At 43.8% G+C, this 15,327-nt stretch overlaps 1 protein-coding gene across 2 annotated transcripts in view; it reads left to right on the top strand.

The window, feature by feature from the left end:
- The window catches only part of LOC117429418 (large neutral amino acids transporter small subunit 4-like), a 29,865-nt gene extending 19,034 nt beyond the window's left edge, over positions 1 to 10,831 (top strand). Inside the window, exons 8-15 of one of the 2 annotated variants that reach the window (XM_058998015.1) lie at positions 809 to 1,011; positions 1,475 to 1,621; positions 4,407 to 4,424; positions 5,918 to 6,056; positions 6,264 to 6,396; positions 6,810 to 6,883; positions 7,599 to 7,722; positions 8,120 to 10,831. In XM_058998015.1, coding sequence (XP_058853998.1) covers positions 809 to 1,011; positions 1,475 to 1,621; positions 4,407 to 4,424; positions 5,918 to 6,056; positions 6,264 to 6,396; positions 6,810 to 6,883; positions 7,599 to 7,722; positions 8,120 to 8,281 — 1,000 coding nt within the window. In that variant the 3' untranslated portion in view covers positions 8,282 to 10,831. The remainder of the gene's footprint in view (positions 1 to 808; positions 1,012 to 1,474; positions 1,622 to 4,406; positions 4,425 to 5,917; positions 6,057 to 6,263; positions 6,397 to 6,809; positions 6,884 to 7,598; positions 7,723 to 8,119) is intronic. The other variant, XM_058998016.1, reaches the window with a different exon arrangement.
- The last annotated feature ends 4,496 nt before the right edge of the window (positions 10,832 to 15,327 follow it).

The raw sequence follows: 15,327 nt of genomic DNA on the forward strand, positions 1-15,327 counted from the left end.
CTCAGCCCGGGACTGTGTTTGCAGTAGAAATCCCTCTGATCGCTGTTTGTTTTCACAGTACCAGCTCTCACTCGACACCTATTTCATGCTAAATGTGGAAGCCTTTAGCTTTGCAATTGGAAGGCTCCGGGGCTAAGTGTTGATACAATATCGGGCACTAGTAACAATAACAGTGATGGTAGTTCTAGTAATATCAAAGGGGTCTGATGTGAAAACAGTGGAGCCCGAGGCAAGGACAAACTTTAGATATGGGAAAACAACCGTGGTTTCTCACTGCCGCACAAGTGGAACGCTTCTCTCCCCCTCCCCTCCCCTCCTCCCCCTCCCCTACCTCCCTCCCTCCCCCTCCCCTCCGCTCCCCCTCCCCCTCTCCTCCCCCCCCTCCTCTGCCAACTTGACCTCATTCTCCTGCTGTCCTTTGGTTTAGTATTTTGTAACTAATTCAGAAGAGCTCTCTCAGCACTAAGTATCTTAGTGCTGACATATGGGTCAACAAAGTTTAGGGTTACCTTCTTTAAGACACAATCGAAATATATATATATCCCCTTGTCACTGTGTGTATGATTGTACCACATTAAGTTTCCTATCTGTGTGTCTATTTTATAATGCATGTGTGTTTTTTTTTTTCAATGTTTTGGCAAGGCAAATTCTCAAACTCCACAGAGTACTCACAAACTGGTTTATCTATTCAGGAGCACAGTAACATATAACCGCACTCGACGAGGGCTTCGCCTGTTTAGTCCTGCTGTGTGTCTTGCAGTTGCGTGGTTGAAGTTGGGCTCACAGCACTCTGTTCTCTCCACCGCAGGGTGAAGATCAAGTTCAGCTGGCTGGGCTTCGACCACAAGATCACAGGGAAGCAGTTCTACAAGCAGGTGACCACAGTGGGGAGGCGGCTCAGCGTGGGCAACTCCATGAAGCAGCACCCCAAGGACCTGGCCACGCAGGAGGGCAACAAGCTGTGCCTGTCCACCGTCGACCTGGAGGTCAAGTGCCAGCCCCAGGCTGAAGGTACGCCCTGGGGGTCAAACAGACCACTGCTGAGCTGCAGGGTGGTGCAGTATCTCAGCTGTAACCAAGGCGAGAGCAGGAGTTTAGAACTGAGAGCCTCCCTGCTCAGAGCTTCAGCTGAGTATCTCTCCTTCAATGCTGTCATTTTTAAATCCCTTCATTTCAAATAATGTTTTCTAAACTCTGAAACATTCGACATTATTCTGCTGATTTCAGTACCATTTCCCCTATGCTGTTTTGTCCTGATAGTCCTGATAAGTCATAGTGAAAGGTACAGTAAAGTGTATGAAAAAACATGGCAAACAATGGTAATGTATATGTTATAATTGTGCGGAAAGCATGGGAAAACTGCAAAATGTTGAAAAGTTCAAAGCGCGATGATCAGGGGGGCTGTGAAAGCAGTACTGATTTGCAGGTGTGTCCCCTGGGCAGCGTTTCTCACTGTGCTCTCTGCCCCTCACAGAGACCCCCTCGTTCATGCGCAGTATCTTCAGCCCCATCTTCATGCTGAGTCTCGTCACCATGTGTGTCACCCAGCTCCGCCTCATCTTCTACATGGGAGCCATGAACGGAATCCTGGAGGCCCTCGTCGACGGCAACCTGGACACAGGTGAGCGCTCACCACGGCAACAGGCCCCTCCTCCACTCTCTGATTGGCCGACTGATGTTCAGTGACCTCCTGCACCATTAGCCAAAAAAAAAAAAAAAAATATGCGAACAGAGATTCTTTTGTGATGAGATTCTGTCCTTTTTCCAGCTCATCTTCCATGGCAGGAGAGAATTAGCCGGGTTAGTTTAGAGGCTCTCGCTCTGAAAGCCACCAGAATTAGCCTTGGCAAGGACAGACCTTGGCAGGCAGGCAGGCAGGCAGGCAGGGAGGAGAGTGGGCCCACTACCTGCTAATTAACTGGGGATTACATTTCACTGCAAGCCTCCATATGCACATTTCTTTGTGTTGTGAGAAAGAAAGCTAATATATATATCGCTGCAGATTAGCCATGTGTGTGAAGCAGTAGGGAAGGGGGAGGGTGTTTTTTGTAATATATTGTTGTGTGATTTGAGTTTGGGTGTTGTCTCGTGTGCACTGGAAAACACAGCAATGTTAAATCAGTCATGAAGAAGAAATATCGAAAAGATGAGTTATGGCCTTATTGGTTTATCTGCCTTTCAATTCCAGTGTACCTTGCATAGCCACTGTGGTGCCACCTACTGGCTGATCTTGAAAGCATTGCCTCTATTCTTTAATGAACTCCTATTTCACTGAAAGATAAAATCCTGCTGAGGTTACGAAATGAGACACACCTTGAGAATGCTGAAGAGAACTTGATGTAACTTAGTTTCTTGGTTCTAGTTTTGTAAAGTGAACAGGTGTTTAACTCTTTCATAAAATAGGAGCTCATTAAAGACTGGCTCATTAAATGGCACTGGAATGAAATCTAGCACTCAGAACCCCACATAAAGCCGTAAACCAAGAGAATTAGGATGTAAAAAAAGAGGCTACAAAATAAGAAATAAAAAAAAAAACTGATTTACTTAAACTACCTGCTGTGTTTATTTCAAGTTTATTAACTGGAGTGGAAGGCACTGATAATAATCAGCCCCATTGTATTATTCGTAGATAGATCCATTGTTAAGCCTTGGGATCCAGGGTATGTCCCTGAACCGCGGCAATGTACCTTCAGGAAACAGAGGGTTCATTTCAGTCTGGTTTAATCTCAGCGTTACACAACAGGCTTTCTGGGTATTCTCCATGCCCGTAAGCAGATTTAACAAACTCCACTTTGTAATCTTTGTAATAAAAAATTAAGCAGCAGCAGCAATATTTTTTTTAGCTCAAATGGGATTTTAAAAATAAGTACGGGATCCAGTCTGAGCTGGTTGAGTCTGCTGTGAGCTGTGTTTCAGAGTGCTTGGCTTTGAGAAAGGCTGTGGTTGACTCAGGAGCAATGGTTGGTCGCACGCAGACACACAGGAAGACCATGTAAAGGCTCTGATCTCAGATCATTCTCCTGCTGACTCTACTGCTTCCCCTTCTATCTTCTTCCCATTGTGGCTTCCTCTGTCTGTGTGCGGCTCATTCGCTCTGAATCAGCCGCAGTCCTTCACAATCGCTGCTGAACTTCAAACTCACTGAGCCTGCAGTCAAACCCTTCCTGTGGCCTGCTTTCAGTTCTGCTCCCTTTAATTTCGATTCAGTGTTTAAGTTTGCTGTGGTTTATCGTGTAAAAGCAGTTTATTTTTCCACACTTTATTTTCACATTAACACTATAAGTTCGGGCAGAAACCGTTTCCTGTTTAAGGTCACTTCCTGTGCAGCAGGTATTAGCGCCCCACATACAGCCAAGGCTCAGAAAGGCTCAGGAAATAGACTTGGACGAGGAACCACGCTGATCCTCATACGTTAAATAAATTGGCATTCAATAAAATCTGTAACACGAAACGATCCACAGCAAACATGAGAATGTATTTTTGTAATATGAGTCTCACTTTCTTTGTCTAGTTTTTTTGTTTTTTTCTTTTTTCCATTATGAAACTCAAATCTTTTTTTTCCATCTTTTAGTTTAATGTCTTTAAACCTGTTGTTGTGTACGTGCTCTCAGTTCTGTAGCGCTCAGTGCTTTTTTGTTTAGCTCAGCCGGCACCCCTGCGGTTTTCCAATAAAGCGGGTTTGTCCTGATAGTAATTAGGAATGGTTTAGGGAGGCTAAAGCCAGAGGGATTAACTAGAGCTGTTAACTTGGGCTGTGGTGCAGACCCTCCCCTAACCTTTACAGGACTTAGCAGTGGAGTTAAGTGCTGTTACTCTCTCTGTAATTCCTCACTCCCTTGCTGAGGAATGGAAAGCACTGAGGTGTAAGCAACCCAGGTACGCACAGCCTCATTTCCCTGTGTGGGACTGGGCTGCAGTGTAGGATTTGGGTTCATTTTCTGTTAAAGCTAGATTTTTCATTTGCTCTCTAAAAACCAGCAGCAAGCTAAGATCACTGTTGTAAAAATGGATTGGGCCGCATCACAAAAGTGCACATCTCAGCTGGTACTGAAATAAAAACTGCCACAAGAAAAAGGGAGGCTTTCGCTGAGCTGCAGGTTGCTCTCCCTCACCTTGATCTGCCATGTACTTGCATTGTAAACAAGTTTGAGATGCTTCACTGCATTAAAGGCCTTCTGCTGTCTATACTGTGTTAGTCTTGCATGAAAAAGCAATGCTGGCATCAAGGTCTTATTTCTAAACGTTGTCAATCTTGCTCATCTGGGCTTTGCTGGTGCATTCTGGGATGCTGTGATCTGACCGCCCTGGTCCGCTGGTGGTGTTTCTATGGCTAATGTTTCTCGCTCTCTCTCTCTCTCTGTCTCTGTTTTTTTGTCCCAACACTGCTGCTGCTTGCTTCGTTACAGTTGGAAAGATGAATGTTGGTAAGATCGCACTCACAAATGTAGTTCCGACTGGGGTTGTGCAGAAACTTTCCCTTTAACGTCCCCCCTTAAAGATTTCCCTTTAAGAGCAGTGATTAAACTTTAACCAGTACAAACATAAAAGAATTCGGTCAACCATGCAATGAAATGCGAATCCAGACACCTTAAAGGGAAAGTTATTTTAGCCACGATGCCCGTCTAAAACAGCTGTCACCCCTCAGATTTCAAGCTGTCATGCCTGGAGTAGAGTTAACATGACCTGCAGTGGGAGCTAATCTCCAGTATACAAAAATAAAACCCATTCAAAAATTTAAAAAAAACTATTCATAGTAGCATCAACACCCTCAACACTTGTGTCCATTACCTACTGTAATGGTTGTAGTTCATTTAGGGTGTTTTTCACTTCTAAAGATGTGTGCATATACCAAACCCTGCTGTTTATCCTGTGAATACAGAGATATTATTGGGCATGTCTCCCACTGCCACCCCATCAAAAAACCCCTCCCCTCTCTCTCTGAGACCCAGGTCACACTGTGGAGGCTCATGAAGGGTTAACTTTGCATTGCCTGCTGTAGAATTATTAGAAATAGTCCTTGTGCTGCACATTGGCACAATAGCTTTTTTTTTTTTTTTTTACTAATAACAACAATAACTTACTATAACAAAACGGAGGATATTTATATAAGACAGCAGAGCACGGGAAAGCCCTCCGCCCATCACTTCACACTGAGGAGCCTTGGAATCCACTTCAAACTGTCTGTAAACTGCAGAAGCATTTCAAGATCTTGAGACTTTGAAGACACCGAGAAAGACACCTGGTCGAAACGTTTCTCAAACAAGCGTATTTTAGTATTACTCCAAACTACTAACACTGCTGTCTTTAATATAAGGGAACACATAGCCGTTGTGGCTTGGAACTTGGTTTGAGGAGGTTTCAGGCCGCTGCACGGCACACCTGGGGTGGCTTGAGGTTTGATACAGCAACCTCAAACCAGGACTGCCAGTCTCCTGGAACCACGTCTCAAGCCACTGTTCCTGAAAACGTGGCTTTGTGTTCCCTCAGCTTTAGAAACATATCGGTATAGAGAAGTAGATTTAGAGCAGGCACTGGTACTAATATAGATAGATATCTAGTATGTAAACTGTATATAGCAATGTGTAGGTAATTCATGGGTATATATGGATAAGTTCCTAATAGTAGCCTAACCTAAATAGATGTCCCTCATAAAGTTTACTGTGTGGTGTACCATGGTAAGCAAAATGCACTAAAGCATAAGTAAATCACAGGTGGTAAAGCTTTGTAAAAACCATGGTTCATGCATCATGTATAATCGCTAGTGTATATTAATACAGCAGTGGTGGGGATGTGTTCACGTTTGAACTAGGGCTGCTATGAAGTCAGCTTGCTGCAGTCTCCTGGTCTGTGGATAACCCTGAAGCTGCTGCTGCTGTGCCAGGTCAGTGTGACGCTGCTGTTCTCTTTCTCCGCACAGTGAGTCTCTACACCTCCATCTTCGGAGTCCTGCAGCTGCTCTGCCTGCTCACAGCGCCCGTCATCGGATACATCATGGACTGGAAGCTGAAGGAGTGCGACGACGGCTCAAAGGAGGACGACGAGAAAGAGCCCAGCAAGTATGTGACCACCCCACCCTTCAAATAACAAGCAAGAGAGCCGGCGTGTTAGTGGCATTCCGGCACTTTCAGAGTCAGGACCGCGCCACTGCACCGCACCGCACAGCTAAATAACGCACAGTACTCGCAGTTCTGTTTAGCCAAACTGCTTTTACTGAGGTACACCATGATGCAAGGCCCGTTGCTTGAACCTGTTTCTCTCCTCAGGGATGGGAAACAGCCGAAGAAACGGGACCGACAGATCCAGAAAATCACCAACGCCATGCGAGCCTTCGTCTTCACCAACCTGCTGCTGGTGGGGTTCGGGGTCACCTGCCTCATCCCCAACCTGCCTCTCCAGGTGAGTCCCCTGTCCGTGGGGTGCACAGATCCATACCGTGTGGACAGCTTTCCCATATTAATAAACCTCTCTTCTATAAAACATTTGCTCATGCCTTCGAGAACCGAGTAGTCTTGGATCTGCTAAGATGAAGCCTTTGAAAAGTGTTTCAATGATGTAATCAGGTTCTGCTGATCCCTAGAAACAAGCTTGTGGGACTGCAGAGAGCTGGGAGTCCCGTTCTCTGCAGTACTGCAGTGTGGTGCTGCCTCCTAGTGGACACACCTGCTCCCTGCATGCCGACATACATTGCAGACCTGTGGAGCACTGCTGTTGTTTATTAGACAGGGCTCCACGTGTGGCTCACCTGGTAGGTGTGGTGGTATCAGATCAAACCGTTCTGTCCTTTCTCATCCCCGGCTTCTCTGTTTCAGATTATCTCGTTTATTTTGCACACGGTCGTCAGAGGATTCATCCACTCTGGAGTCGGAGGCCTTTACGCTGCTGTGTAAGTCTGACCCAGCTTCCCTTCAGATATACAGGACCATCTTTTCAAAGCGTTTCCTCCATTCTTTAATCACTCAACTATTTTTTCAAAGGAGACAAAAATCAGGTTCATGTTACAAAGTAAGATTCAAAACACACTGAGAGTGCTGAAATATATAACGTAGTGGTTTGGCTCTAGTTTTGTAAAACAGGAATTAATTAACATTAACGAATAGAAGTTAATTGAAGACGTAAACGCTTGGAAAATGTGTCCCACAATATTGTATAGAATAGCACGGATTTCAGGCCGTGTTAGATATGAACTTATATAAAAGTATACATTTATCCTCATCTCTGTATTTTACTGTCAGTTTTTAAAATACTAGAACCAAACAAATAAGCAATATAACTCCCTATTTAGCAGCACATGCATGGACAAAGACTAAAGGAATTAGGAATTAGATCAGAGTTGCGTCCCAAAGCAGGTAAATACTTGTTCTGAATGATCCCTTCATGGTTTTATGCTCTGTGAGGTTTTCTTCATGCCTTTGCTCCAGCACTTGTTGCTATATTGGACTCAGGATCCTGTTGTCTGGGGATCATTTTGTAAAGTTGACATGAAGGAAGATATAACGTAATGACGCATATATAGCCAGTCTCAAGCTGCTGTGTAGAGCAGCTGTGATAGAAGCACAGCCTGGTAAGAATGTATCTGACCCCCCCTCCCCCCCTCACAGATACCCCTCGACGCAGTTCGGCAGCCTCACGGGGATGCAGTCTCTGATCAGCGCTCTCTTCGCTCTGCTCCAGCAGCCCCTCTTCATGGCGATGATGGGTCCGCTCGAGGGAGACCCTCTCTGGGTAAGGACGCAGTGGAGACTGAGTGTGCCTCCAGATACTTCCAGGCTTCTTTTTTTGATCTTTTCAACACTGTCTTACTACAGTGTTCTATTTCCTAGAGTCCTCTATACAGCTCTGCAGTGTTGATTGGAGTTCTTTCCTAGAGTCCTCTATACAGCTCTGCAGTGTTGATTGGAGTTCTTTCCTAGAGTCCTCTATACAGCTCTGCAGTGTTGATTGGAGTTCTTTCCTAGAGTCCTCTATACAGCTCTGCAGTGTTGATTGGAGTTCTTTCCTAGAGTCCTCTATACAGCTCTGCAGTGTTGAGTGGAGTTCTCTTTCCTATAGACCTCTATACAGTGAAGTTTTATTTTGTTATATTGCATAAATGCAATAAATAATGTTTCTTTCTGCCCAGGTGAACGTCGGGCTGCTGGGTCTCAGCATGCTGGGGTTCTGCCTCCCTCTCTATCTGATCTACTTCCGCCAGCAGCTTCAGAGACAGAAGAAGCAGAAGGAAGAAGACGCATCGCTGTTTGTGAAAATCAATGGCAGCAACACACAGGAGGCTTTCATATAGGGTGAATTCAAGAGACAGGACTCTGAATCCAGCGTGTCCACACCATTAGCTCCCTATTACTGTCTCTCTCTGTCTCACTTACTCACACACACACACACACACACACACACACACACACACACACACAGACACTCACACACACACACTCACACACACACTCACACACACAAGGGTATTATCTCCTGCACTGGTTTTTGCCACTCCGAAAATCAAGACCTGACTGGATCTGACTCGAGCGTGAGGTGAGAGGGGAGAGCAGCCGCACAGCCTCGTCCGAGCCGTGGTCAATATTTTATTTTTATCTTCATTTCACTGTTTCTGTGGGAGAAGAATTTCATCTTGGACCGACCCGCCTTGAAAAACGAAATACCCCGTCCTGTTAAGAGCGTGAAACCGTAATCGTAAAGAGGTCACTGCCAACCAAGGGAGGTCATCTTTTTTTTCGTAAAACTTTTACAATCACCATTTAGAACAGAGAAACCTCTCGGAACGTTTTGTAAACTTTTACAACGTCACGTTTTTTTTGTTGGTTTTTTTACATTTTTTTTTAGAAGGTTGTAAACTTTTACAAAACCTCTTTTCTCAGTGTTTCCTTTTGCGGCTGGAGTGTTTAAATGCGTTTTCACCCGTGTGACGGTTTTTAAGTTTCTTAATAAGACAGTTTAAACGTGTTAGCCGATGCACTCTGGAAGAAAAGAAAAAAAAACCTTGATCGTTTTAACTGTCTTATTGGTGCTATTTTAATAGTAATCCTTCACAGAAGAGGAAACTGTCATACTTTCACAAAGATCTTTAGGAGCTTTCGCAAGCCAGGCCAGTTTCTACAATATTGAACCGTCCTATACAGCACAGCCCTGTGTCAGTGGCTTAGCTATTGTTTTAACCTTTAATACATCAAATTTAGCCAAGCGAAAGCATGCATGTCTCCCAGCAACGACAACAACAGTGTCATCAGTTTGTGGTTTGCTTATCTGTTGTTCTCGGAGTTTGGTGACTGTTTTGAAGAGGAATGATTGAAGGACAGTCCAGATTAAGGACATTGAGACCGGGAGCTCTTCTGGAAGTCAGGGGGGTGAGGTTAAGGATTCCCCGTGGACACCGGTGCCTCATTGCATTTCAGTCCTGGGGAAACAGCCATGTGTGCAGCTTCTGGACACAGCAGCACTGTGTGAAAATGCAAGGGTTCACTTTCGATTTGATTTTGTATTACTATAGCCACTATTATACCAGTATGTTGTATTATTATTATTATTATTATTATTATTATTATTGTTGGTGTTATTGTTATTATTGGCTGATTGGCAGAATTCCCTGCTGGTTTAACGTGATCACACCAGTTATCATGACGCAGAGGATCTGTTATACAGCGTGTGCAGCCTGTATTGCCCTGAGCTCACTACTCTGTAGTTAATGAATTATTACCCCAACTCAACATGCAGATTTGCACTTAACTACTTAACAGAGAGACAATGCGGTGCACGCTAATGCTTCTGTGCAAACAGTCCCGCCAGGCGCAGTAACAGATCCCAAAGTCAGCAGTCTGTGTTAATCGATAATGGAGACTAGGTAGAAAGAGGGACTGTCCCTGAGCAGAGAATGCTGCTGATTGGTGTGACTGCTGTAGCCAGCGATCACTTTGGGCAGATTGTATTAATGGATAACTGCCTGCTTCTAATCCACTCCAGTCTTACCGATCTATAATAACGACGAGCATGCCCGCGGCCTGTAATAGAGCGGGCTTTCTCATTGGTGCCATGCTTGAGGAGGCGCTTGTTAAAAGAGAGCCAGCCCCCCTATGGCATGCTGCATGACCGCAGTACCTCAAGTTAACCCCTGCTGTTCCAGAAAGACAGCTCTCAACTGCCAACCCCTGTCTGCTGCATGTGGGGAATGTATTTATACAAGGCAGCGCAACACGAGTCATTTAAAAAAAAAACAAAGACGTTAAACAATATAATAAAGAAATGCCTCATTTGAATAGCTTCAGAAGCCTTGTGTTTCCCTTTGATTTGTATGCTGTCTGTTCTCATTGTCTTATAGAAACTATAGACTGGGTAGAGCTGAGGCGTTGATTATTGAGTAATCAGTGTTACAAAGACGATGGACAGCACTGAACTTACTGGCATTTGAAGCTATTTACTAAGGACATTATCACACTGTTAATGGAAGAAAAAAAAACACACACTTAAATGTTTTGTTTGGATTTCTTACATAGCGGATGGCGCCTCCTGGTGGCCACATGCAGTAACTGTGGTTATCTTTGCTTGTGCTTTTGTAAAAATCTCAAGGAAACATGAATTCTGAATGACTGTATGCACACTCCTAATTAATTAATGTGCATATATACAGTCAGACCTGTTTTACATGATCACTTATAGGATCACTGGCAGATACAAGTGGTTGAAGTTTGAGAGATTCATCTATACAGGTTTAACTGCATGTACTGACACAGACCCAAGTGTACTCCTGCTGAAGTATTGCATATACAGTATTATATGTGCTTCATATACAGCTCATGTACACAAAAGAAAATAAATGGCAGAATCTCAATGAGTATTAACAACTTCTCTTTATGTTTTAAAAGCTGCCTTTTCTAGATTGCATTTGCAATGCATTGCACGCTGTTATAACCAGGAGTTCAATATTGCATTCCTGATAACTGATAATCTACCCACTGAAGCAAGAATGCCAGTAGTCTAATGGAAAACTAGTGAAACCCTTTTCACCTCACTCATTACTTCTTTAACCACTTGTGGTCCAGTGGTTAAAGAAAAGGGCTTGTAACCAGGAGATCCCCGGTTCAAATCCCACCTCAGCCACTTACTCATTGTGTGACCCTGAGCAAGTCACTTAACCTCCTTGTGCTCCGTCTTTCGGGTGAGACGTAGTTGAAAGTGACTCTGCAGCTGATGCATAGTTCACACACCCTAGTCACTGTAAGTCGCCTTGGATAAAGGCGTCTGCTAAATAAACAAATAATAATAATAATAATAATAATAATTAGTACCAAAAGCCCTACTACTGCTGAACGAAAAAGGGTTTCTCACTGTCACTTCTTATAGAGAAAATGCTGGATTGCAAAATGGCTTTGATAAGTCCGTCAGGAAAGGAAAAGCTGTGAAAATGATCCCATAATGATCCCAGATGACTGTAGTTATAAACCTGAACCTAGTTGTAATATCTGCATTGCATTAACCCAGAAGCCTTGAGGCTGGAGGGACCCTCCTTCCTCAGGGCTCTCAGCAATAGGGGTCTGTTGTATTCCAAGCACATTGATGTTACGCAGCAGTGCACCTGCAGCCGTTCTAGTTTCTCAAGCGCATGGTCCCACACCATTGCACATGCGTACTAGAAAAACCACATGGCTTTAGCAGGGCACCGCCCAGAGTCAGGTCCCTATGAATACGTAGTACTGTATACTTGACCATGTATATCGTGTACAGAATATACAAAGGGCTGGCATGGCAGTGACGTTGGAGAAAAGTTGTGTACTCACAGGCTACTGCATGTTCCAAAGTTACTGCAGGACGTTCTTTACATGGGAGTGGATAGCATGACACTCCGGGCGCAATAACACAGAGAAGGACACTGTTGTGAATGGGGCAGATCACAGCGCAAGAGCATGTTTCTAAAGAACAGTACAAAGTGGTAACTGTTACTGTACGGTGCATATATACAGTGTCTAGATAGATATATATTATTTTTCAGTAAGTGTTGAAAAGTTTGTTGTATAATTTGAATGTGTGTTTTAATCTGCAATATTATCTGAGCTTCTTGTATCTGCTGTTTAGCTAGATTCATTGACAAATATTATAAATTGAAATGTGTAATGAAACCAGAGGAAGATACCGTACAGTATGTGAGATAGGACTGGATTCAGCTTACAGCAGCTTTAAATAGAGGCTTCCTGGTAAAACGGTGCTATTAGACTGCAGCAATAAACTTCTATACAATCTCGGTGCGAGTTAACTGCTGGGGGTCCTGAACGCTTACCTGAAAACTTTTCACTTTGGGATTGAACAGCAATGGCCATTTATTTGCCACAAAAAAGACCTGGTATTGTGGTTAATATCGCTTCCCCTTTAAGAATTGTGCTGCTGTTATAAGGACTTAGGGCTGGACGTTTCGCTTAAAGGGAAAGACAATTCTGAAAAACAGCCCAAACTTGAATGGGATGCCGCATCAGAACTGTATGGCACCTGTTTGCATGTAATAGTGTTCGTCTGACAGTGCTTAGAGTTAGGGAATGGGTGGCCATGAACTGAAGCGTGGTCCTCGCTCCACAAGACAGCTGGCTGGTCAAGTCTAAAGACCGGAGTAAGCGTCCAGTCTGACCCCCAGCAATCCTGTTCAGTAATAATTTGCCACTTCTGTATGAAAACCCAGGAGCCAGACCATAATTACATTTCATATTCCAGTTTTCTCTGGAGCACTTATCTCGGAGGGGATATAGTGCTAAACTTAGAAACGTTTTGGTCGTTTCAGAAGCCCGAAGCGTTAGAGGATTTTTTTTTTGGAGACAGCTACAAACCTGGATTAAAAAAAGCGCTCCCGTTGTGAGCCCAGAGAATCCACGAAATGTAACTATCGGTCAGCCTCCATTTGAAAACTCTATCCAGCAGGAATCCCGTAGCCATATCCTGATTTTGAAGCCACGTAAATGCTGTGCACTGAAGCTGGTTGTGTTCCTCAACGGCCGTGCAGGTCTGAGCTTTACAGGGGCTAGTCGTTAGCAAAGAAAACAGAAGTCGGGTTTTGGAACGCTATGTTTGGTGAACGCGTTTTTGAGATTCATTACAAAAAAATGTAACCTGTAAGATGATGACCGACCTTTACGGCTCTCTCAGACAAGGTAGACCTTTCCAGACACCAGCCACCTTCCGTCCAGGGCTTGCCTGGGAGCGCTGACAGGGTGAGCGCTACTCAAACAAGCACCGCTATGGAGCGAAATCAATTCTGACCTGCACAATGCACCTTAACCCAGAGCAGGGTCCGAACACTCTTCCAGCCTTGATCCGTTTCTGTAAGCCTTTGCACTGCACCTTGATGTAAAACAACAGAGACAACAGAATCAAACTGGGAGGTAGCGTTTTATGTGGCGTCCATTCAGGTGACTAGAGAGGTCTGCCTTGGTCTGATCCAGGGGTCTGTATTTAGTGTTTGTGTGTAAAAGTTAGTTCACCTACTGTTTTCTTCCGTAGAAATGTAAAATATATATATATATATATAATGTATGCAATCCGTGTTATTTATGCACATTTAGAAGCAGGGTTACTATGACAAACACGTTTCACTACACAGGCAGTTCAACAGATAACTCAGACTGGAATTCAATGTGAGTTGTGGCGGCGCTCTCCGGCTTTGAAGGAATGTTTGAGTAATAATTGAGTTGTCTGTCACAGTGTAAGGGTAGCGCTGCCGTCGTTTGCATTGAATCCCGGACGGTTACTGTGTCTGTTAAAGCCAGACAAAGTTAATGGTGTTGTTTCTGTCCAGTTCTGCATTCAGTTCATAACTGAGTCTGAATGGAAATTAGAAAATAACACCAAAACTTTTTCACAACTTACTTTTGTTTGTCAGAATAATCATTTCGCTCACGTCAGTCCATTCCATAATTTGCCGTTTCAGATAATAATAACGTGGTCGTGGGTTACAGAAAATATCTTTTTTGTTATTCTTAATTATTATTTTTGTTTTTTTACCGTCATGCTCATTTTTCAAGTGTTTTACATGTTTGATTTGAGTCTTTTACTGTATTAAAGGAAATCAACACTAAAAAATAAATAAACATAAGCAAATAACAATTTGTTAAACACGTCTGGTCTGTTTGTTGATCGTGCCTGCATTTGCTCAGATTGTGGGAAAGGTTTTAATAAATTCTTGCGGTATATGCAGTACAGGGTCGCATTAATAACACATCATAGGGGCATGGCTGTTTGCTCGTGTCTCTGTTTCTTTCCGATGTGAAATGTCTTTAAACAAAGAGAAACGGACTCAGGGGACGTACTGGTCAGCTTCCTATACGATAGTGCTGTGCTATATCTCACCCTGTGGTATTTCATTGAATTAAGAAGCTTAAAACCATAGCAGTTTACAGTAACTGGGACACGGGGATCCAGAAAAATGACACGTTTGGATCCTAAATTATTATTGTAATGATTAATTAGAAATTCCCAATCAGGAAATCAAGATAATAATTGAAAGACGATTCTTGTACCCATGCTTTTAAATATATACAATTGGAAGCATTGTACTGCACTACCAAAACAAAGCAGAGGTTTGTGCATTGTCTCCATGACAACGGGGCGGAAACGCGTCAGAATCCAGCAGGGATCATAAATACAAGGTTTGGATAATATGAGCTAAGAAAGCACAAGACACAACAGCACGCTGAAGATCCAAAGCTTTCAATAGCGTGCCAGCAACGTGATCAGTGTCTCATTTCACAAAAACAAAAGGGTGCAAACGTAATGCGCTGGTACAAGCCTTGTGATGGCCCTGGATGTTTTACTGCTCGTTTGCACAAATATAATGGTCTAAAAATGGCTCGCAAGAAACCACATAGGCGTGGAAGAATGCCTTGGCATTGTATTTCGGCTCTGAACTGCAGGCTATATGGATACTAAAAAGCTGTGGTCTGTGGACCAATGTGGGTTTGTAGAGATGAAACAGAAACTGGAGGCATTGTGGCTCCAAGATAAGAGAGATAAGAGCAGGGGGAGCCAACATGGTACACACAGTGATGCCGTTTCCTGGTGTGCGCTATAATTATAATGATCCTTGACGGAGCGAGTTCTGGATTGGAGCGGTCATGACATGCATCAGCCACCAGATGGAGCTCAACACAAGGGCCCGCATCATGACAAGGTCATTGTGTCCTGAGAATTCTACCAGCTACTGGTTTGCCGGTAATCAGACCTTGCTGGGAATTTCGAGACCCACGATTACTGTTTATTGCATGATAAGTGGAATCTCCTGTGCCATGCACTTTACCTGGGGATTCCAGATGCACAGTGCATTCTGGAAACAAACGGCACTCAGGGTCC

The sequence above is a fragment of the Acipenser ruthenus genome, chromosome 24, assembly GCF_902713425.1.
Source record: "Acipenser ruthenus chromosome 24, fAciRut3.2 maternal haplotype, whole genome shotgun sequence".
NCBI classification, from domain to species: Eukaryota; Metazoa; Chordata; class Actinopteri; order Acipenseriformes; family Acipenseridae; genus Acipenser; species Acipenser ruthenus.